This window comes from Lycium barbarum, chromosome 3, assembly GCF_019175385.1.
Source record: "Lycium barbarum isolate Lr01 chromosome 3, ASM1917538v2, whole genome shotgun sequence".
Taxonomy (NCBI): domain Eukaryota; kingdom Viridiplantae; phylum Streptophyta; class Magnoliopsida; order Solanales; family Solanaceae; genus Lycium; species Lycium barbarum.
The window spans coordinates 130,612,876-130,637,297 of NC_083339.1; the positions used below are offsets into that span (position 1 = coordinate 130,612,876).

Here is a 24,422-nt window from a genome sequence, read left to right on the forward strand (position 1 = left end):
ATTCCCAATTTGTTGAAACGTATCCAGTGACCAAGCATTCAATGGAATCCCAAAAACTTTAACCCCGGTATTTTCCGACCTTTCTTGTTGGATAGAACTGATACACGGCGACCACCAGTCAAGGGAGAGGTGCCTGCCATTCCAGAACCAGTCCCTCGCCTTTACTCTCGCTGCTTCATGTCTGGAAGGAAGTTCAAAGAGGAATCGATTGTGGTCCTTGGGGATGACTTTGAATCCAGCAGTGATTCCCCACTTGATTTGAAACCATTTATGGATGATTTGAGAGTGTTACCTAGTTTCTGGTTTAACTCTGGCCAGCTTTCAATGTTAGCAGCAGCTTTATAGGATTTAGTCATTGGGGCCGGTGGTGGAAATCGAGCCGGAATGTTGTTACCGAGAAATCGAAGAATTTTCTCCGCAATATCAGACCAGCCACTGTTGGAGCTCAACTCTGGGATGATCACTGCCGCTTTGAACGAACCATGCCAAACTTCTACTCTCACAAATCTGCCATGAACATTGTAGTTTTGATAGACCCTGTATAGGCTTTGTTGTTGTTTCCTTCCCCACTTTCTGTATAGCTTCCCCGGCCCTTTTGATGCTTGTTTGAGGGCTTTGCACACCCATCTGAGATTGTAGGCGTCCATTGTAACTTTGCTTGTGTATCTCCTGCCCCTTTCGATCAACGAATACCATCTGAACTGTCTGTCTCCTATATTTTTAAGCTCAAAAGATTTATAACCAGAAATAAAGAACATTTTGTCACCCATGGTGGAAGATTCCGATGGTAGAGAGCCACCGGCAAGGGTCCCTCAGGCCCCAAGGGGCCTTTGGAATTCTACCTTGGGAGAAGTGCCTGAGAGCATTTTTTTTTACTAAAGGTTGTACATATTAGTTTGCTTTGATTGATGAACTCTTCCAGGAATGAGGATATAAAATATCAGAAATGTTAAAGAGTCCCACTCAAGTTTGAGTCTTCTGTTTTTTATTCCCCAGTTTTCTTGTCCTGAATACTGAAGTCTTTCTTTGCTTGATTTACTAAGTAAACTCCCTAAATTGCAATCATTTGCATGATAGTCAAGCACTCAGCAAACTGAAAAATGATTCTAATTCATTGTCTCTTTGCCTCTTTTTTGCTTTATCCCAAGTATGTAATGAACAGTTGTTCATTGGGTGGTGCAAATCTTGAAAGTTCATGTCCACTTTTATAATTTGAGGATGCCTTAATTTATGCATCATATGTTTTATGCAAGGAATGAAGCACTTCGTGTTGCTTTCATACATGTTGAGGAGATTGCAGGGGATGATGGGAAAGTTTCAAAGGAATTTTATTCAAAGCTTGTCAAAGCTGATGCACATGGGAAAGATCAGGTATGATCTATTGTTGAGTAACTCTTAATTTAAGCTTTTGTGAATGAATTTTGGTATGTATGGTATGGTAGATGTCTGAACTTCAACTAAGTTCATTACCTTTCAGTTATATTTGTCCCATCTGATCTGTAGGCTGCTCCATTGTTTTTGCTACTCTTTGCTTTTGCCTTAAGGTTTTGGGTTGGAATGCTCTAATAACTTTTATATGGTATCAGACAGTGTTATCTAAGATTCTTAGAGAAGGATCGAGTCACAGGATGGTGAACAGGAAAATCTAAATCAATTAACTTCGACTTTCCCTTGCCTTTGTTGTCACGTCCCCAAAATACCCCTAGACGTGATTGGCACACACCACCCGCCAGGCGAATTATATCTCATACTAATAGTCATTTATGAAAGCACTAAAAGAAAATAGGTGCATGTCCAACGACATTATTAATGATAAAATACGAAATAGTCATCAACCAAATCCATTAAGGACGGTGAACAGGAAATTCTAAATCAATTAACTTCGACTTTCCCTTGCCTTTGTTGTCACGTCCCCAAAATACCCCTAGACGTGATTGGCACCCAGCATATACCACCCGCCAGGCGAATCATATCTCATATTAATAGTCATTTATGAAAATACTAAAAGCAATTAGGTGCAGGTCCAACGACATTATTAATAATAAAATACGAAATAGTCATCAACCAAATCCATTATCGACTAATGAAAGCCAACCAACGCTAAGATAGAAGAATCACTAGCCCAAGTTCCACATTGAGACCATGGAGCATCTAATAGAGTTACATGAGTTTAAACGTCGGGCATGTAAACCCAAAATAAAGGAAATAACTAGAAATAAACTAGATAGAGCTGAAATGGCGGCCTCCAAGAACAATGCGGTGGCTTACCTAAGCAACAGAATCCACTCACGAAATCTTTAGCCACAAACCTCGTTCTCACCAACGGTATCTGCATAGACATGTAGGTAAGGAGTGAGTTATACATAAATATAATCCAGTAAGATTCTCAACCCGCCACTTTAAATACCCCTGGAACAAGTGTAAGAAAATACAAACACACAACAAGCACAACAATAATATGTACGAGAATTATATCATAATATAATATCCAACTAGGTCCAAACCATCATTTATCAAGAATAATATATATCTCAACTCAATTTACACTAAGGACCTGCTATAAATGGCAATTAAAGAATAATCAACACCATGAATCCACGGCAGCATACACAATGTGCCAAATATATCAGGAAGCATACAAAATGCCCTAGTGAAATCAAGAAGCATACACAGTGCTAAACGAAGCATACACAATGCCCTAATCTCATGGCTCACAGCCGTATCACATCACGATACAATTTATAATGAGAGTTTTAGTGTATTTGAAAATCAAGTACATGTGGCTGGCCTTATGGACCACCAATTCTGCCAAGCACACGCTCGCCCCAACACATGGACCAGGTAGACAAAATATATTATTAAAACAGGTTTTGAAAAACAAGTACCCAAAGCTTAAAGTCTCACTTAGTTCGCTAATGACAAGTTTCCCCAACCTTGCAGCGTCTAGAACACCAACTAAACGGCCTCCTCTGGCCTCAATCTATTCAAAAATATTTATTAAAGCTGTCAATTATACTAGTCGGGGTCAAACCTCAATATCTCTAACTTTCAAGATTAAAGATAATAATATCTCAACATCACTATCCGAACTTAACTAGCGGATATTCTGTCTAGTAAATTCACATTCGCTATTCCAAAAGTGATGATCAACTGTGTATAAACAGTTTAAGATGGAATCTGAAGTCTGCAGCTAAACAACACCGAACCAATGGCTTCAACTGGCCAATTTCCCAAAATAGTGCTAAGTCTCAATTTCTCAAAGTAATGCTCAGTGTCATAATTTCCATATGATTATTCATCATAATCATTGTCGTATCTTTATTATAATCCTATGGCCTCTCATTATTATCCAATCATGACTTACTCATTAGGTCTTCAACTTAAAAGTACTCCTACTAGAAATTGTAGCTGCAGCAATAACAAAATTGGGTTTTCCATAGCAACTTTCAAAGACTAGTATTTCATGTCTAATTACACCAATTCACCAATAATTGCCAAATCATCGTGTCCTCCAGTCATGGCTAATCATTACCACAGTAATCATTATACATTCTAATAAGTACAAAGAATTGTTTAGCACAGTAGCTTTTAAGAAAAATTCAGTACTTCATCTCTAATTCCACCAAATCCTCCCTACTCTCTCTTCTCTCAAGGTTGAGCCATATATATATAAAATCTGCTCTTATTCTAATGTGATAGCCATAGTTTTATTTGGGGAAAATCACAATTCACCAAAAATATATTATGCTAAAGAGCCAACGTAACCCCAATACCTGTACTAAGGAAGCTTTGTTGTGCCCTTCTACGCTGCCCGTGAACTTCCACAATTTCTCAATAGTTTTGCTCTTTGTTTTTCCCTTTCTTTTCTTTTCTTTTAAAAACTACAGCCAACAACTACCCTAATTTTCTGCTCTGTAAATCCTAAAAACTGACCAGCAACCAGAATAAGACAATAGGCTTGGCCCACTCCTTTTAATTTCGTTTTAAAAAAAATAATCTTTAGGCCAAATTACCAAATAACCCTTATTTAAAATTGGGTTATTACATGTGTCCGAAGTCCTAGATTGATCTATTTTGGATATAAATTCAGCTCGTTAAAGGGAAGCTGAAACCTTAAAGTTCAATGGAAGAGAGAACTCCGATCTCTTGTTTTTGGTTAAATACGCTTGTTGTTTCTTTCCCCAAATACCCGTTTAATTAGGGAGTCTTATTACAGCAATAGGAAGTTTAATCCTTATGAAACTAGGAACCATAAATTCTATTCTAGAATAATAACGATAGCTAAGCCTAATCCTTATGAAGCTAGGAAACATAAATCCTATTCAAGAATAATAAGAATCGCTAAACAGAAAGCTACTACAAATATAATTAAATACTCAATTTAATTGGCTTCATACTGCTTTGAAAATCTTGTCATTATGCCGAGGGTCTTCCGGAAACAGCTTATCTACCTCCCAAGGTAGGGGTAAGGTCTGCGTACAGTATACTCTACCCTCCCAGACCCCACTTTGTGGGATTTCACTGGGTTTGTTGTTGTTGTACTTAATTTAATTGGCTTCCCTTCTGGAATACGTCTTTCCCACAAACGCATCCACAACATTATCAAAAGTGAAAAGCACCAAAAAGCTCTAAAGTGTTGAGGCTTTTGAGTGCAAAGCGCAAATAAAACATGAGCTTTAATGAAAGAATTACAAATATGGAGACAATGAAATTACAAATATGCGTGTCTAGTTCAAGACTAATAATTATAAGCAACAAGAACAAATATGTAGACAATGAAATTGAAAAAATTACAATAAAGTGAAATATCAATTGTTTAGTGTCGCCTGTTCCGGAGACGCTCGTTGGCAAGGAAAAGTATGTCTTATAGGCTTAATGACGACACTGAAGCACACATAATGTGAGGCAAAGCGCTCAACACGTTTTGAGCCTCGCTTAGGCTTAAGCGCGCCTTTGAAAACACTGTTATCAGGGCCAACACTTTCGTAAGCACAATTCACGCTCGTAAATCCTCATTACACTTAACATGTGAACTTCAAATCAGGTTAGGCGTGTGGAAGATGTTGAGCTATATATGTCCTTTATGGATTGTCTAAGGGCTTCAGAAGGGGTTATAAAGGTCTTAGACAGCTTTACCCATTGCATTGATGTTTCTGGTTGGATTTCAGATTCTTTGTCCGACACAAATTTGTTAATGGTAGTTTTTGAAATTATGAGAAAGCATTTGCTGAAATCATGGTCTTCTAAACTTGTATCATGCAACTTTATTGCATCTGAAACCAGGGTCAGTTTTATTGATTGTAAATGACAAGATAATCAAATTGATCCTTTAGGGTTCCAATAAACTCAAGCAGCTTTCCATGCCCTGATGATTTTGTTGTAGGTAAATGATGTCAGACACAACTTTAATAATGCTCTTAATATCGTTTCTGTATGAGGTTTTGACTTTTGGCCAGAACGTGTAAGAATTCTTACGAGACTGGAACAGATTAAGTAGCTTCTGATTAAGGGTATGCCAGAACATGCTTCATATTTGTACATTTATTTTGATCCATGTAGTTCATTATCTTCTGTAGAGTTCTTGAGTAAGTGTCATCGTACTTCTGATCGATGAACCACAATTCTAGTGAAGCAGCCCAAGAGATATAATTACTATAGCCTTCTAACTTTACAATAGTAACGGTAAGTGAAGGATTAAAGGGGGAAGCAGATGAGAAATTCAACAATTTGATTATCATTAGAAAAAGAATCAAGCAGATGCTAAAAGTTACATGATATTATGAGTTACTACGTCCTGTCCACTTTACTTGTCATCCTTACTAAAAATAGATGGTCCAAAATAGTTGTCATTTTAGAAAACCAAGATATATTTAACTATTAGTTTCCACCTTTTCCCTTGGTCAAATTACCCTTTTAGTTAATGTTTTCTTAAGGGGCCTGCAGAAGGTAAACATGACAAGTAAAATGGACCGGAGAGAGTAGCTCCTGTACAGGCAAAAGACTATGCGAGGGTTAGAGTGCTAACAAAGTCAAAGAATTGATCAGTGCAATTTACAATAGTCAAGTTAGTCCAGCTCAACAAATTAGGCAAACATCTAATCTTAATAGAGTGATTTAGAGTTGAGATTCTATAAAAAAAATCTGCTGGTCCTTTTAGTCCGGATGCACCAGAAAATGCTTGCAGGGATCATCATCCATAACCTTTTTATGGCTTTATCAACTCTTCATATACACCAGCTGGTGTCTGAGGCATGAGTTCATGACCCCAATTAAGACCAAATATTGCAAGGAACATGTACATAGATCAGTGGCCACTATACAATGCAAAAAAGAGAGTTGTAGGTTCTCCCTTTTTTGGTATATGGCTTGTATTCATGAGTTGGGCATGGTAATTCAATGAATTCTAAATCCTGATAAGCCATGCTGATATGGGACTGGGCAAACACTCATTTTGGATTTAGGATGTATTAATAATTGTAGTTGATGACCTACCTAGATAGACTTAGCTCTCTATCGTTCTTCTCCTAAAATTGTTTTACATGCAGGAAATATATTCAGTTAAGCTTCCTGGAGATCCAAAACTTGGTGAAGGCAAACCGGAAAACCAAAACCATGCAATAATATTTACCCGTGGGGAAGCAGTTCAAACAATTGATATGAATCAGGTAAGTAGTTTTCCCTTAATGCTTGACTTATTAGGTAAATGTTTTTCCCTGTCCAAATTGTATATGATTAGTTTACACATACTGAGCGTGGAATCAGGAATTCTTCAAATTTTCAAATAAAAAAGGCATTTCTTTTAAATTTTTGCTTTCAGAACATCTTTGTCCTCAAAGATTTGCATCTGTATTTCCACGTGAATCGTGATTAATATTGTGCGATTTACAGTGTTCTTTATTTGGAAGTAAATCAGTATACTTTTGTATTTCCAGTGTTGTCATGCCAGCAGAGACTCATTTTGGATGATATGTTAACGTGGTTTATTCGCAGTTTATACCATTCTGTAAAAAAGATCTTTTCCTTGCTCCTGGGATACATTGTCATTACATTTAACTGTGAAGTGTAAATATAAACAAGTAGAGGTTCTTTTTCATTTCCTTTTCTCCAAGCATAAATTAAATTTTGTCTCTCTAATGCAGGATAACTACCTTGAGGAAGCAATGAAAGTCAGAAATCTTCTCGAGGAATTTCATGGTAAACACGGGCTCCGACCACCCACTATCCTTGGTGTTAGGGAGCATGTTTTTACTGGAAGGTGAGTTTCTGTTGAATCTGGGATGAACAATCTTTCCTCCGATAATGTTGCTAAGCTACTTTGTGTACTGGTTTTCAACTCTGCAGTGTCTCTTCGCTCGCTTGGTTTATGTCCAACCAGGAAACCAGTTTTGTAACCTTGGGCCAACGTGTTTTAGCAAAGCCTCTCAAGTTAGTATCTTTTGACGTAGATTGATCTTCTTGTCTAAAATGGGATTCTTTTCTTTAGAAATTCTCACTAGCATCAAACATTTTTATTGTTGTTGGATTTGGTCATTTCTAGTTCCGTCTTTTCCTCGCATTTCAGTATCTATATCAATTCAGGTTACCTTGAGGTGTTAATACATGCTGAGATGGTACTATTCACAAATATAAATAGAAAGCCTCTGAAATAGTGGCAACTATTGCTGCTCTACTTTCTATGTATCTCTTTCAGCTTTTATATGTGTCTATCTTATTAAGAGAAGTCATACATTTCTTAGCCTTTTTGCTAAGATCAAGTATATTATCTCTTCTTATCATATTAGTCTACCGAGACTGCAATTTTGGGTCCTAACAGATTCCTTGAAACTGTTTTGTGTGTACCCGTTACCAATGCAGCTAAGCTGACGTGGCTAGTTTTAGAATCATAAACTTCTGTTTTTCGTAGAAGAGGTTTTGCTTTTTGACTGCAACCTCTGCCCCAGCTTCTGTTTTGTCACGACCCAACCCGCCATGACTGGCACCCACACTAACTCCTAGTGGGCGAACCAATACGTAAGCCATCTACTCATTCAAGTCCATTTTTATATTAACCAATTCAATCAGTTATTAACCATTCAAGCGCAAGACAAATCAAAATTTAGTCATGCCATAAAGTAAGGAAGTAAATGTAGAAGTCCTAACTATTACAACCCCAAAATCCGAAAGTCACTGTACAAGGATTTTAATCCAAAACATGCCTAAGGAATGTAAGTTGTCTAAAATAAATAACCATCAGTCTCTGGAATGGAAATAGACATTAATAAAAGAAGATCTTCGGGCGGCCTGACATGGATAAAAGCTCACCCTAAATTTGTGAGCAAACAGCTTCAACGCTAGATATGAGGTCGGCTAGCAGTCTTTGGATCCCTATGTATCATAGGCCGACTAAGATTAGTATCATGCATACATCACAAAATCAATAAAATAGACAAGCCAGTCAATAACACATAATCAAATAACCCAACAGCAAGTCAACCAAGGATATTAACAATCAAGTCACCCAATGATATCAAGAGTCAGATAACGGAAGCAAACAACGTAAATAGTCTACCAACAACAACTAAATACATGCTGTACACACATGCTAAATGATGTCATTACTCAGTAGTCATGATCTGCAGGGGGGCCAGGGGGGCCATGTACCATTCGTTCCGGACTCACACCTCGGACCCGAGCTCACAACTAGGCCACATCCTCACCCCCGGTCAAATGTGCATGTTCATATCTAGGCCTCATCCTCACCCCCAGTCAAAATATGTCTGTTCATATCTAGGCCTCATCCTCACCCTCGGTCAAATGAGCCTTTTCATATATATATACCCGTATCTATTGTCACCTTGTTTTCAATAATCGAATTATCATTTTGTATCTCACGTTCACCAAGAAGATCATATTAACTTCTCACCACAACATCATCAACTTGTAGGTTCCAACACAATGAATAGTGGCACGAAGCTCACATAATCACTCAATCAATAGCATATAGGAAGTTCAACCCCACACATCATGTTTGAAGACTAGACATGCTTCGTCCGATCAATTTCACAACACATACAATCAACTAATCAAAGTCTAACTCACGTAGACGTAACCTACCTCGATGTAGAGCCGGAACAATGCAGATTACTCCGCTATATTCTTTCGCTTCCGTAAAGCCTCGGAACGCTCAAAGTCTAGCAATTAGAAAGCTAAATAAGTCACAATTACTCTAGTCACAAAATCAATTCAAAGAACACCTTTCCCTTTAGCCCCAATCCAATGGGTGAAAGATTTCTAGGTGTAAATTAGCCCAACATTGGCCTTAGCAACAACCAGCAATGAATCTACAAGGTTATTTAATCAAAACATCTATTATAGCAGTTTCCATGGTCAAGCTACCATTTTTATGAAACCCTAAGTCTCAATTCATTTAGTTCATGTCTCTAATGGTTCGATTCTTGATTAAAAGGTGATAGCCTAAGCCATTAGATGATAAACACACAAAGCAATCATAACCCATCAATTTTTGAAAGTCTATCAAGTTCTAGTGTTACTATTTCCAATTCACCATTGTAGACCCATAAAAGGGATGATAATCATGGAGATGAAAGCGTAATGTTGGAAGGAATGGTTGAGACTTACCTCTCAAGGATATTCTCGCCCTAGCTTGGAAATTCGCCCTACGTGCTTGTGGGGAACTGTTTTGGAGTTTTATGAATAAAGAATTCGGAACTAAGTGTTTAAAAGCCAACATTCTGCCCCCGTCAACCGCTGTGGTGGCCCATCCGTTGCTGCAGCAGTCCCGCTATAGCGGGCGAGTTCCGGCTGTAGCGGACCTCACTAAATCCTTCCCTCCGCTGTGGCGGGCCTGATCCCGCTATAGCGGCACCGCTGCAGCGGTCCAGTGCCCGCCATAGCGGACACACCCAAACTCGACTAACCGCGGCGGCGGTCCACCCCCCGCAGCGGCACTTCCGCCGCCGCAGTGATACTGAACCAGTATGCTCGGTAATTTCACAGTTTTTCAACTCTACCACCCAACATTTCATCCGAGGCCTCACAAACACAAGAAAAACATGCACATCGGTATAAAAACACCATACAGACTCTCCCATGGCCTTGGAATTCCCAACGGAGTTCTAATTCCCTACGTCACCCCCCAATGGACCCAAACAAACAAACCATAATCACAAACAAGTCAAGTTTTCAGTTCTTAGACTTATACAATCGGGTTTCTATTAGCTCGTTCTACCCTTGTGAAGGTTCTATTTGGTGGGGTGATCCTATATTTTTCATAACGACCGGGAGGGTCGTTACATGTTTCTTTTAATCTATCCCTTCTTTTTTTTTTCCCCCCCTAGTAAAGGCTAATAGTATGCCCTGTCTGGTTACTAGAGAAGCTCCATTGTCTTTTGAAACTTAAAGAGCACTTCCTATTCTTGTTTTAAGAACCCTGGGCATTCCCTTTAGGGAACCCGACATGTTGGATACTTTGCAACTGAAACCAGTAGGACCAACACTTTGAATGTTTTTTATCCTTGTTTCAATGCATTTTGCAGCAGGAAACCAATCTTTCTCACGCACTATTCGGACTCTCTGGTTTTTACTCTTTTCTTTGTCAAAATCTGGAATGAAATAGTGATAGTTCATTGGCTATGTATTACAATCATGTGTTTGGATGGGGTAGGTACATGGGTATTCAAGGGCTCTACTGGGTTTCTGTGGAGTCATTCTTTTTATCTCCTCCTTGTATTTACATCTTTTTTTTTTTTTACATAAACACACAAACAGAAACAGACACGCACATGCACACACACCCATATAACATGTATTTGGCCTCTGTATGATTATATTTGTTGTTGTTGTTTTTTTTTTTTTTTTTTTTTTTAAAATTTTTTTGGCAGGGTTTAGTGTTTACTATGCTTTCCCTTCAAATACAAGTGTTTGGGCATCTTTTCTTTTTCTCTTCCTTCTGCGTTAATAAAAAAATATGTATGTGAAATAAAATTGGAAAAAGACCAATGTCTTGGACTAGTTGTGCAGCTATTGCAAGGTGAAACTCATGCACTGGTGTTACAATTATTTGAACTGCCTAAGTACATTATGAAGCATGTGTCATGAATCTCTGGTCTGTTTCCATTTCCTGTGCACATTATTTTTTAACTACTAATAGACTGTTTGAGTCACTATTTATCATAATATTAATATATTGTTAAAGTCAATAACTCTGCTCTCCATGGGTGACCGTCTCTTGAAAAGAGTTGCTTATGTGAAAGAATCTGGCAGAAAAGTTTTTCATTTTTGTAAGTGGCTTGCAGAGTTCGCATGCACTATGGACATCCTGATATCTTCGATCGAATCTTTCATATCACAAGGGGTGGCATTAGTAAGGCATCGCGTGTTATCAACATTAGTGAAGACATCTATGCCGGTAAGTTTGAGAGACTTGATGTACTCATAGTAGTTCCTTTTTTTCCACCTTTTCCTTTAATCACTTCCTGCCTAATTCCCATTGTTTGGTATATCGATAATCTGGACTTCATGTGGTGATTGTTAACATTTTTCAGATTATGAATACAAATAGAGCTACTTCACAAAATTTCTCTTGTTGCTGTTATTTGGTTTATTTGACTAGCTTCCATGTTATTGTTATTTTCTTTCTATTCCTTTCTTTTCTTTTTTCCTTTATGAAAGAAAAAGTTAGTTACATTGCTAACAGGGGGAAATCGCACAAGTAAAATGTATACAAAGCACATGATACTGCACAGAGGATGACTTTCCATGAAGTTCAGCCAATAGTCTCTTCGAATAGCAGTTTTTTCTTTAAGCTGGCAGTTCTACTGTAACTTTTGCGGTGCTTTTTATTTTTTCTGAAGCATATGATTTTCTAGCGTTATATCTATGGTTTCCACTGTCCTTTGCAGGTTTTAATTCCACTTTAAGGCAGGGTAATATTACCCACCATGAGTATACTCAGGTTGGTACAGTTACGCTTTCTTACATTTGGTTAGATGATTTTTTTAATTATCTTGAAGGCTGTGTTGATGAATGTAGGTTGGAAAGGGAAGAGATGTTGGGTTAAATCAAATAGCTTTATTTGAAGGCAAGGTAGCTGGTGGAAATGGAGAGCAAGTTCTGAGCAGGGATGTGTACAGGATTGGCCAACTTTTTGATTTCATTAGGATGCTCTCATTCTACTTCACAACAGTTGGTTATTATGTTTGTACAATGGTATCAAATCTCTCTTTTTTCTTCTATTATTCCCTATTTCCCAAATTACTTGATCCATCCTCCTTTTGGATGTCTCATATTCTGTCTTTCCCTTACATGGCAATTTTCAGATTAATATAAAAAAGCGAGGCCACACCTCTGGTCATGCTAGTCTAAACTATCCACCTCACCTCTGATCATGCTAGTCTAAACTATCTTTTGTTGTTTTCTCGATCAGTAAATTAATTTAATGTATATTTTAGAGGTCAGTCTAATGAACTATTCCGAGTCAGTTTTTTCCATAATTGATGGTGCAACGTCGGGCCATAATATAGTATATGAAACGAATGTATTGCTTCTTTTCATTCTAACATCTTTACACATTCCAACAATTGCTTTAGACACATTTCTCTTCTGGACTCCCATAAATAATTAGTCTAAACTATATTCTCATAGATTCCAGGCTAGTTTCATATAATATTAGAGAGAAAAGTATGTTTCTTTTTCCCGTTTGCTGACTCTGGCTTTTTCTCATAATAATTTTATTTATTGCAGATGACAGTCCTCACTGTATATATTTTCTTATATGGAAGAGCATATCTGGTAAAATATTCAAACATGTCTCTTCTGTTTTTCTAGTAGTCTTAGTTGTTTGTCACTGTTGTATGTGTGTGGAGTGATGTACATGCACTTTCTTGAGATGTTTAACAAGATTAATCTTGCCTCTTATTGCACTGTTCCCTGATGTTTCTAACGTGATCTGTTTGTCTATTACATATATCATGGTAAGGCACATTTAGAGAAAATGAATGAACTTACCAACTACTTTTTTTTAATGAAACAAGGAGAACAGTTGAACTTTAGTGAGTTCAGCTGCTTTTCTTCTTTTTAATTTAAAGGATAAAAATCTTCGTAAACATGGTTTGCTTTGGAATGTCTGAGAACATTAATTTGCTCTGGTGTGAGGTGTCACTGTCTGACACTGTTAGATATATTCCTAGGAGCACGTAAACCTTACAACAATATCGAGAGAAAAGGATGAATAAAACTGCGGTAACTTCTTCAACTTATTCTATATGGAAGGATGAGGAACTTAATACATATGTTTAGCTTTTAAACCAAAACTTCAGTATCTTTAAGTCAACTGTTAACTGATTCTACAACATGCTTTTGTCCTTCAAACGGAATGGTATATGTCTACCGTTTAATATTAGAGGGTTGCCAACAATTCTTGATTGGTCCTACCTACTATTATATAAGTCTCAGCAGTTCTCTTATTTCAAGCAGGCTTTCTCTGGACTTGATGAAGGAATATCAACGAGAGCTAAACTTATGGGTAACACTGCACTGGATGCTGCTCTGAATGCTCAATTTTTTGTTCAAATAGGGATTTTCACTGCTGTTCCCATGGTAATGGGTTTCATTCTTGAACTTGGTTTACTAAAGGTATGCACTGTATCTCGTGTTTTTTTTTTGAGACTGGTAACATGTATATATATATATATATATATATATATATATTAAACTTGCACCATAACAGTGCAGCCATACTTGCAAAAACCCCACCATGCTTAGGACTACTGCTTCACAAGGAACCTATCATATCAACTAGTGATTCAGCCTCCTCTACATAGTTTTCTTTACACCAAAAGTGAAACAAAATGACACAATTCATCTTGATTTTCTGCACAGAATTGCATTTGTCTTTAAAAACTCTATTGTTCCTCTCCTTCCAAATTATCCACCAAATAACTGCTGGGGCAAGTTTCCACCAACTCTTTTGTCTTACTGCTCCCCCATTATAGTTCCAGCACTTCAATAGCTCACTGCTGTTTGCCGGCATAGTCCAACTTAGTCCTACCATGTTCAAGAAAAATTGCCACAATTGTATAGTGGAAGGACAATGTATAAATAAATGGGAGTTACTTTCTCTGGCTGCATCACACAAAACACATCTAGTACATAGATGAAAACCCCTTCTCCTTAAGTTTTCCTGGGTGAGACATGCTTCTCTTGCTACCAGCCAAGAGAAACATGAAACCTTATACGGGGCCTTAGTCTTCCAAATGGATTTCCATGGCCACTGATCGGATTGTGTATATTGCCTAAGCTGATAATTGTATGCTGATTTGACAGTAAAAACACCATTATTGCCATGGTTCCAGTACAAAGAATCCTCAGATTCTTTAAAACCTTGAAATTGTTCCAAGGTCTTGAATAATACCACAGCTCTTTCCAATTCCCTATCATGTAGTAATCTTCTGAAAGTAATATTCCATCCATGTACTCCTTTAGCTGATTCAAGTTTTGCATCTGGTAGAGTAGCAATATTATAGAACTCAGGAAACAAATCTTTTAAGGTTAACATGTAGCCCTGATACTGCTTCAAAAATCACCAAAATAGACCTCAAATATTCCACCTGGCTGATATCTGCATCACAAAAAACCAGTGAATCATCTGCATATAGTAAATGTGTGATCTCAGTGCCATTGTTCCCCCCAATTGCAGCTCTAAACCCCTTCACAAAACTCCTGTCCTTTGCTACCTGAAATATCTGATTTATACCCTCCATGGCAATGAGAAAGAGGAAAGGTGAAAGAGGGTCACCCTGCCTCAAACCTCTTTCTGAGGCAAAAAAACCCTTCTGGTGAACCATTCACCAAAACTGAAAATTTTACTGTCTTTATGCAAAAAGAAATCCATTTAATCCACTTCACCCCAAAACCCATGTCTTTTAGAACTTTAAGTAGATAGTTCCAATTAACGTGGTCATATGCCTTCTCAATATCAAGTTTGGATAATATGCCTGCTTTCTGTCCTTTTAAGTCTAGAATCAACACATTCATTTGCTAACAAAGCTGCATCCATAATTTGTCTGCCTCTTATGAAAGCCATTTGGTGTCCATTTACCAACTTGTTGATCACTCTCTTAAGCCTCTCCGTGAGCAACTTAGAGATGATTTTATACACACTCCCAATCAGGCTAATGGGTCTGAAGTCTTTTAGTCTCTTGGCACCATTCTTCTTAGGGATTAATGCAATATAAGTTGCATTAAAGCTCTTTTCAAAGAATTCACTTCTATGGAAATTCCTAACAGTGTTCATCAGATCCTCTTTCACAATCTCCCAGCAGCAATGGAAAAATCCCATAGAATAGCCATCTGGACCCGGAGCTTTGTCAGCTGCACATGATTTCAGACAGTCGAGCACCTCTTGTTCTTCAAAGTCTCTCTGTAGCCAAACATTTTCCTCTTCGGTAACTCTGGACTCTCCTTGTAGATTGAAGCTAGGTCTCCAAGATTCTGTCTCAGTGTAAAGTCTCCGATAGAAATCCACAATTTCCCCCTTAATTATTTGTGGATCAGTGATGGTATCTCCCTCCACTTCTAGACTGTCAATGTGGTTGTACCTCTGATGGCAATTAGCCATCCTCTGAAAGAACTTAGTGTTCTTATCCCCTTGCTTCAGCCATAGAATTCGAGATCTTTGTCTCCATGGGATTTCCTCATTTTTTGCCACTTCATGATACTCCATTTGTAAACTTGCTTTCAAAAGTAGTTCATCTTCTGTTAAGGTTCTTTGCTCCTGTATGGAATCCACAGAGTTGATTTTGTATAGGATATTTGCTTTCTTGACCTTCAGATTCCCCCCATTTAAAGCACTCCACTCCTTCAGTTTTGATTTCAGGAACCTCCGTTTACAAGCCAGAATATAATCTGGTCTACCTGATTCTTCACAAGATGTCCACCATTCCTCCACCCTTTCCTTGAAACCTGCAACCTCCATCCACCAATTCTCAAATTTAAAATATGATTTTGAGAAATCCCATTCTCCACATTTCAATGATATAGGGGAATGATCAGAGATAATCCTTGGTAAAACAGATTGTTTAATCATGTTGAACTTTTCATCCCATTCCACAGAATGCAAAAATCTATCAATTCTTGAGGAACATTCATAATTATCACTCCTGAACCAAGTGTATTTTCCACCTAGCAGATCAAGGTCTTCAATGATTCTAGAGAAATCCTTCATAGCTCTAGATAAAACAGTGCAATTCCTTCTTTCAGTAGGGAACCTGGTGGTGTTAAAATCCCCACACACTACCCAGGCTCCTTCACATGCCCCTCTAGTTCCTGCTAGTTCCATCCAAAGCTCCTTTCTTTCTTTTCTGCAATTAGGATCATAAACCCCAGTTAACACCCAGCTGCAATTGTCCAATCTAGAACAGAGTTTACAGGAAATAGAGGAAAAACCAAAATTGATTAATTCCCCTGTCCAAACCCTTTTATCCCACATGATAAGAATCCCTCCACTTCTACCATTGGCCTCCAAACCCACGTAATCTGCCCGTCTATTACTGAATAAATTCTTAACTACTTCCCCATAATCCCCTTCCATTTTAGTTTCCTGGAAACAATATATGCCAGCCCTCCAATCGAGTATTAGAGATTTGATCAACCTCCTCTTGTCGAGATCGTTTAATCCCCTCACATTCCATGAGATAATGTGTACTTTCATCGGGAAACATTGCTAGCTTCCCTCCCCCTAGTCCTTGGCTCACCATCTTTGAATTTGATTCCGAATTCCAGAAGATTCTTCACTTCATTCTGACCCCTAGGTTTAGGAGATGAAGGTTTGGTCTTGCTGAGGGTTTCCTGTATTCTTTTATCCAGCTTCAAGAATAAGGCCCATATTTCATCTTCATACCCCTGAGTTTCCACACCCAGTTGTTTACTAAACTTCAATATATTTTGTTGCACCCTTAAAATTGTCTCCCCCTCAACTGCCTGCACTTGTACATCCAAAGGTTGAATGTCCTCAATTGTCAACTGCTCCAACTGTTGAAATTGGTCCATCTGTGAGCAATTTCCCTCTGTGATATTTGTGACCAAGTCCCTGGATCCTTGATCATCATCACTGTTGTCATCTTCTCCATGAAATCGAGCTAATTGAGGTTTGCATGTGCAATCGATCTCAGGATCGTGTATATTCTCCTGTCGCACTGCTATTGCCAGCTGTAATTTTTTTGAGATGAAACAGTCCGAGGTTTCTTCAGCTTCTGGGTTAAGAGGATCGAGATAACTGGGCTGCTCTAATCGATTGGGAATACAGCAGACTGGTCCCATATCTTTCTTTAGGGACTTGGGCTTTAATGAAAAGCCCAACAGAGAACTCTTTTCCCCATAGGTTTCGAAATTTGCTTCCTCTGGTATGTTCAGTTGGGTCAGCCCACTATCGTTAGAAGGCCCAATATCCTTCCTTTTTAAAATATCGTTGACCAGGTCTCCCTCACGTGCCGTCTCCTGCTCCCAAGAAGATCTGCTGCGATTTTTGCCCTTTTCGGCACCCACGTGCTCTGGGAAGTCAACTTTGCAGCTGTCAACCCTATTATGGGAGTTGGATCTCTCTATTACCCAACGGTCTGTCACCAGTTTCCGACCATCTTCTCCGGCAACCACCCTCGCCGGCGTCTCGCTCCAGATAGGTATGATGAAAAATAAACCCTTTTCTTCTATTATTACTTCTGTAGGTACATTCCTGCCTCCTCCTTTTATCTTCAACCTAGCCCATTTGAGATGATTCTTAAGGGATGTTTCTTCCTCTGTTTGTAGCCATCCACCGCATTGGTCTCCAATAGCTTTGAAGGTTTTCTCTGACCAGAAATGAAGCGGAAGCCCCATAGCTCTGATCCAAGTCCCATCTTTCTCCTGAATATCAGTGCTACATCCGGCAACCGGCGACCACCATTCCAGAAAGATTTTCTCCTTTTTCCAAGTCCAAACGCCCTGCAATACATGCTCCGCCATATGTTTGTTTGGAAACTCAAAGAGGAAGAAAGATTCTGCCATTTCGTAGATGTTCACTCCAAAAGCATTCTTCCAAGTCGAGACGACTCATCGTCTTAGATCAGAAAACGTTGGTGTCTCCTTCAAATCTCTTCTAAAATGGCCAACTACACATCTTGCCAGTAGCCCATTCTCAGCGGAATCATCATCTCGTTTCACATCAATTTTATTGTTGCGGGTATTGACCATTGCGTCCTTTTGATCATTTGCCTGCCACTTGCTAGCTCTGACAGTAGCCGCATATGTGATTTTGGGGTCAACCTTCCTGGGAATGTTTGTAATAAATGGACTTTTGTCTTCCTTCATGAATCTGATAATCTTAAATGCAATATCCTTCCATCCAGCATTGAATGTGACTTCTGGTAGTATAATAACAGCTCTGTTGTCTCCCTGTACTGAAACAATAGAGATAAATCTGCCATGTTTGTTGCTCTTCCTTGAGCAGAAATATAAGGAATTTTGCTCCTTATTTTTCCACCTTCTCGACTGCGTTCCGTTGTCCCCCGAGGCTTCCTGAAGGACATAGCATATCCACTCCATTATCTTGCCGTTAAAGGTGGTTCTACGCATCAAATTACGGCTTCTTTCCACCCAATCAAACCATAGTTCCGACCTTGATTTAAGTCTAGTGATATCATAAGACTTAAACCCTGCTGTAAAATACATTCTATTCTCCCCCATTAAAGAAAGTCTGAGAAACCTGGAGAAAAAAAAATCTTGAAGAGTGAGAAAGGAAAAGAGAAGAAAAAAGAGGAAGGAAAAATTTCAGCGTTCACAGTAGGTGAAAGCTGAGCTACCAGACAGATCAAATTCAGGCAAGAAGAGGCGAATCTACAATCCTAGGAAGTAGGAGAGAGAGAGAGAGCCTCGGGAGATGTGCCCGGGAGCATTCCACACTATCAAAAAAAAAAAAAACACACACACACACACATTGTCTAACTTCAACTGTATCTCGTGTTATCATATAGATAATACTGGATTTTGTCTTTTTTTGTGCTTAAATTGGTGTTTCTAGTTTTTTGCTTTGCATTCACATGCACTAATTTTGCAGGCCATCTTCAGCTTTATTACGATGCAGCTTCAGCTTTGTTCTGTCTTCTTTACCTTTTCACTCGGGACTAGGACTCACTATTTTGGACGCACTATCCTCCATGGTGGTGCAAAGGTAAATGGATCATATGAATTTCACTCTGAAGTAACATATAAAAGGCACCTGTAATAATCCATCACGTTACTCTTAAATAGTACCGGGCAACTGGACGAGGTTTCGTTGTTCGTCACATCAAGTTCGCGGAGAACTATAGGCTTTACTCTAGAAGTCATTTTGTTAAAGCGTGAGTCTTGTGCTCCATCGATTTGATTTGTGAATTTGTTTCTTTAACTAGAACTGTCATTTGATACTCTTTGCTCCACAGGTTGGAAGTGGCTTTGCTTCTTATAGTATACCTGGCATATGGTTACAGTAGTGGAAGCACTACTTCATTTATCTTACTAAGTCTCAGCAGTTGGTTCCTTGTTATTTCATGGCTATTTGCTCCTTACATCTTCAATCCCTCTGGATTTGAATGGCAAAAGTATGTTTGTTATTTCTCGTTTTTACTATTCTTTATGGAAACTTCTTTGATATGATTGCTCTCCACTGAATGCATTTTACAGAAGCACCGATTTTACTATACCATGTACTCCCTCTGTCCCAGTTAAGTGTCTTACTTTCCTCTCGGTCTGTCCCAAAAAGAGTGCCTCTTTCTATATTTAGTAAGTCGACAATTCAACATCCTAGATGGCAAGTTTATAACCACAAGATTCAAAAGTCTCCCTTTATTTCTTAAACTCCGTGCCTATTTAAACTAAAACACTTCAATTTGTGACGGAGGGAGTAATTCTTATAACTGCTTTCTGCCAAAAGAGCAGAGTTGAGAACCTTGATGAGATTTGGTACTACATAAGTTATTCTCCCTTATTACCATTTTGATTGATCCATTTAACTCTTTACATAATTTTGGTGAAAATATTTTGAAATGAGTTACAAAATTTGAGCTTGGTAAAGAGATGGTAAGTCAAAATAAGATTAAGAGCATGGTTGGCCTAGCGGTTTTGACGCCAAAAGCGCTTTTTGGTGCCAAAATAAGATTAAGTAGAAGCAGAAGCATTTTTTCTGCGGTCGGGGAGAATCAGAAAATTTCTACTACTTGAAAAAAGCAGAAGCAGAAGCAAAAAATTATTTTTTTCAAAACAAAGTATCTCTACCATGATACATAACCAAGTATATCCCTCATTAATCCATCAATTTCTAATTAATAATTCTCTGTGTTGAATTTCAATTTGTGGAATGATTTTGTATTTTATTTTAGTTTTAGTTTTTTAGTATGTTTAAATCATCGTGTTGATATTATATCAATATTTAATTTTTTTTATTTATCTATGTATTTTATTAATTGAAATTTTAACATGTACTTTTAAATTTTAGTTAAATAAAAGTTAAAATTTAATTGAAGTCTTTCATAATAGATATTTAAAAAAATTTCTCTCTGTAAAATAATCTTGATACTAAACATTCGTTGATACTTGTCCTTTTTCATAATTTGACACTCAAAAGTATTTTTTAAAGAAGATTAGTCAAACACAATCTGCTTATTAAAAGCAGTCAAACGCACTTTTCCAATTAATTAGCTGAACACAAACTGCTTCTCACCAAAAGTACTTTTTTGAAAAGCACTTCTCAAAATAAGTAGTTTTTACCTGCTAGGCCAAACAGGCTCTAAGTAGTCATATATCTAGTGTAGTAAATTGACTTTAAAGAATTGTAGAAATTTTCACTTAAGGAAATAGTTCTTTTGTAGGATGGGACTACAATAGCAAGTAAATGAAAGAAAAGAGGATGAGGGAGTAGTGACCTATATGTAATTACACTAATTATTTATTTGAACATCATAGTTGTCATCAGTGCTTTCCATATTCTTTGTTCACATGCATCCTCCATATGTGATTCGCGATGCTGTTAAAGTTGCTGATAATTCTGTGCTTCCCTCAATACTTGTCATGATTTTACAGGACTGTTGAGGACTTTGATGATTGGACCAACTGGCTTCTGTACAAGGGTGGGGTAGGTGTCAAGGGAGACGACAGCTGGGAGTCCTGGTGGGATGAAGAACAGGTCTCTTTATATATCCTTTTAATTATAAATTTTGTAACTTAAATTATAACTTCATGAACTCTCTTTTCCTTGTCAATTGCTTTCTGGCCAGTTATACTGTATGGATAACCCATTTACCTGTTTCCTCTTTTTGATGCAAACATTAGAGATTCTTAAATTGAGATATTCCTTTCCATTATCTCCTTCTCCTGTGCTCCGTCTGCCTAAAAATAAAATGTGAGGAAGTTCTAGGTCAACTTAATTATTCCGAGGAAGTTGTCATTCTATTGGAAGATGTAGCTGCTTATGAGGGGGAAAAAAAATTACTTTTCTTCTCTAAAAGCATCTCTCTTCTCCCTGAAAAATGAAAAGAAAGGCAAAAAAGGGAGTTATGGAAATTGCTCTTTCTGAGACTGTTTGCTTGTTATATTGCAGATACATATCCAGACTTTGAGAGGACGGATACTAGAGACAATATTGAGTCTCAGATTTTTTCTCTTCCAATACGGCATTGTCTATAAACTCCATTTGACTGGAAAGGACACTTCACTTGCGGTATGTTTTCTGCATTATTTGCGTGCTATGACAAAACATTTAGTATTCTCTTTGTTGAATCAGCCAACTTTTTGTAGCACCACTGTAGGATTCCTTAATGTCAACAGTATAATTGCTTATAATTGGCCATACATGGTTGATTATTATGTGAATAGATTGAGTGGATAGCCTGGGAAGATAAAGCACATATTCATGGGAAACAATCTTTCGTATGCAAAAGTTATGCTACTATTCTCAGTGTGAAAGATCCAAAGCTTATGTGTACTTGGGCATGCTGATGCTTCCTGGATTACTGATGCTGACGCTTCGATTTGTTTCTTCTTGGGGCAAAGAATAAAAAAATTTATTGGTTATATGACTATTGAATTAGTAGATAATGGGAGCTACTCTGGTTGGAGTTCTTTTAAATTTAACTTTTTTTTTTTTCATGTATTCCGTACATGTCACAGAAGATGGTGAAGAACAGAAGATATTCTGATAGATGGGAAACATTAAAACAGGTTTTCCTATAATTGGATTAATAAATAATTGACATAGCTTGATGTCAGCAGGGATACTGCTTTTGGTTGATCAATGATCGAGAAAAACTTTAATATAGAAGAAGGCAGCATTCCCTCTAGTTTTGCCAATTTTTGATTGTTTAATACTGTTCTCTGATTTAGTGATGTTGAGTGCTGCTGTGTATTTCTGTGTTGTGTTGATTATGTTCTCTTCTAAAGATGACACTAATCGAAACCCTCTGTACAACTAGATATACGGCTTTTCTTGGATTGTACTGGTGGGAATTGTTATGATTTTCAAGGTATGCAGCTGTCTTTGATGTTTTTGGCTTACTTTACGGAGTCTTATGTGACTGCAGTGCCCCAAACTGATCAATAATCTTGGAATTTATCAAATTACAGGTCTTCACCTTCAGTCCTAAAAAATCCACCAACTTCCAGCTCATGCTGCGATTTTTTCAAGGAGTTACAGCTTTGGTACTTGTTGCAGCTCTTTGCCTTGTTGTGAGACTTACAGAACTCTCTGTTCCTGATTTGTTTGCTAGTGTGCTCGCCTTTATTGCTACTGGTTGGGCCGTCCTTTGCGTAAGTTAGCTAACTCATGGGCTGCTTTCTAAAATCTTTTTGTTGCTTCTACCTTCTGACGACTATTTGCATAATTGACTGCATAGATGATTCCTTCTCACCTTTATTTGTTGCTGTATAGTGCTGAGTTGCGCGGACTCTTCACTTCGTTGCCGCACCCGTGTCGGATTCTCCCAAAATGCACTACTTTTGGAGTATCCAACACGCACCCGACGATATTTTTGAAGAGTCCGTGCAACATAGGTATAGTGTTAAAAAATATCTTCTTAAGTTACTATTGGTAAGTTGGAATATCTGCTGTCAAATTTTTGTCATAGCGTGCTTGAACTCAATTCTGCATTTGTGAATTCTCACTGTCATCCTGTTGGAGTAAAACCAAGTCTCTAATGATGGCCCTTTTTAAGTGTTTCCCTCTATATTCACATATGCATGTCATGGAGGTATCAATTTCAGTTTTTGGAAGTCGCATCATGCTTGAACTGATTCTGCAGTCACTGCACGACCTGCACTACCTGGATCTCCCCTCACTCCATCTTTTATCTCAAGTGTTGAATTAGTTCTCAGTGAAAGAGGTCTCGAGTCAAGGAAGAAAAACCTGTGAGAGATCCGATCTCGGTTGTTTTCAAACCCCCCCCCCCCCTCCTCAAACCCACCCCACCCGGTTTTTTGGTTCCCATTGGGTTTATGATTAGGGTCCCCTGGCTGACATAAAGTTTCAAAGACATATTTCTATTTGCTAAATCATTTATAACCTGGCGGTAAAGTAAATAAAGATATCCTTTATGTGACTGTTTTGTAGGATAATACGTGAGTATATTTTACAGATTCTTTTTGTTCTTTAAGTTGCAAATTGTAATTTTCCTGGCAGCTGGCAATCACATGGAGGAGGGTTGTGTGGAGTTTGGGTCTATGGGAATCTGTGAAGGAATTTGCTAGGATGTATGATGCTGGGATGGGTATCATTATCTTTGCTCCACTAGCAATATTATCGTGGTTCCCCTTTGTCTCTACCTTCCAGTCGCGTATACTCTTCAACCAAGCATTCAGTCGTGGTCTGGAGATCTCTCTCATTCTTGCTGGGAACAAGGCAAATGTTGAGCCCTCCGCATTTTAGTTCTTATAAGAAGGCCTACAATCATGTAGAATTTGTATAGTTTGCAAATTGTAGATTGTATCATATGCCTTTTGTCTAATTATTTCATAGTTAGGATACTCTCAGATTGTTTGTACATTAACTATTGTAGACATCCGTTTGGCATCTCAAGTTCCATCTGTAGTTTAATGTGACATTTTGGCCATTTAGCCCTGTAAAGTGGTATGCATGAAGATGGATCGTCCTTTATTTGTCATTCATGCTTTTCTGCTAAGGTAAATACAATATCTTGAGTGTCTGTCGTCCATTTTGCTACTTTTTTGTATCTATCGTTTCTTCATCGTGAGTAATTTGCCCAATATCTTCTCTAATAATATTTTTTTCCTACATTCTTATCTTACTGCCGCTTCAGAACTTGTGAGAACTGAATGGATAAAACCATCTCTAATGTATTTCTCCCCCTTCCCTAACGTGTATGAGATTTATATTCCCAAAGAAGGTGCGAGTATTTTTTTTTCCT

General features: G+C 38.0%; 1 protein-coding gene across 1 annotated transcript in view; it reads left to right on the forward strand.

Moving 5' to 3' along the window:
• Positions 1-24,209, forward strand: part of LOC132632534 (callose synthase 10) — a 66,376-nt gene extending 42,167 nt beyond the window's left edge. Inside the window, exons 35-51 of the mRNA XM_060348507.1 lie at positions 1,254-1,371; positions 6,546-6,665; positions 7,140-7,255; positions 7,342-7,425; positions 11,295-11,407; positions 11,901-11,953; positions 12,031-12,207; positions 12,742-12,789; positions 13,474-13,632; positions 19,088-19,201; positions 19,282-19,370; positions 19,452-19,610; positions 21,088-21,190; positions 21,605-21,724; positions 22,476-22,526; positions 22,627-22,809; positions 23,678-24,209. Coding sequence (XP_060204490.1) covers positions 1,254-1,371; positions 6,546-6,665; positions 7,140-7,255; positions 7,342-7,425; positions 11,295-11,407; positions 11,901-11,953; positions 12,031-12,207; positions 12,742-12,789; positions 13,474-13,632; positions 19,088-19,201; positions 19,282-19,370; positions 19,452-19,610; positions 21,088-21,190; positions 21,605-21,724; positions 22,476-22,526; positions 22,627-22,809; positions 23,678-23,923 — 2,053 coding nt within the window. The 3' untranslated portion in view covers positions 23,924-24,209. The remainder of the gene's footprint in view (positions 1-1,253; positions 1,372-6,545; positions 6,666-7,139; positions 7,256-7,341; positions 7,426-11,294; positions 11,408-11,900; positions 11,954-12,030; positions 12,208-12,741; positions 12,790-13,473; positions 13,633-19,087; positions 19,202-19,281; positions 19,371-19,451; positions 19,611-21,087; positions 21,191-21,604; positions 21,725-22,475; positions 22,527-22,626; positions 22,810-23,677) is intronic.
• The last annotated feature ends 213 nt before the right edge of the window (positions 24,210-24,422 follow it).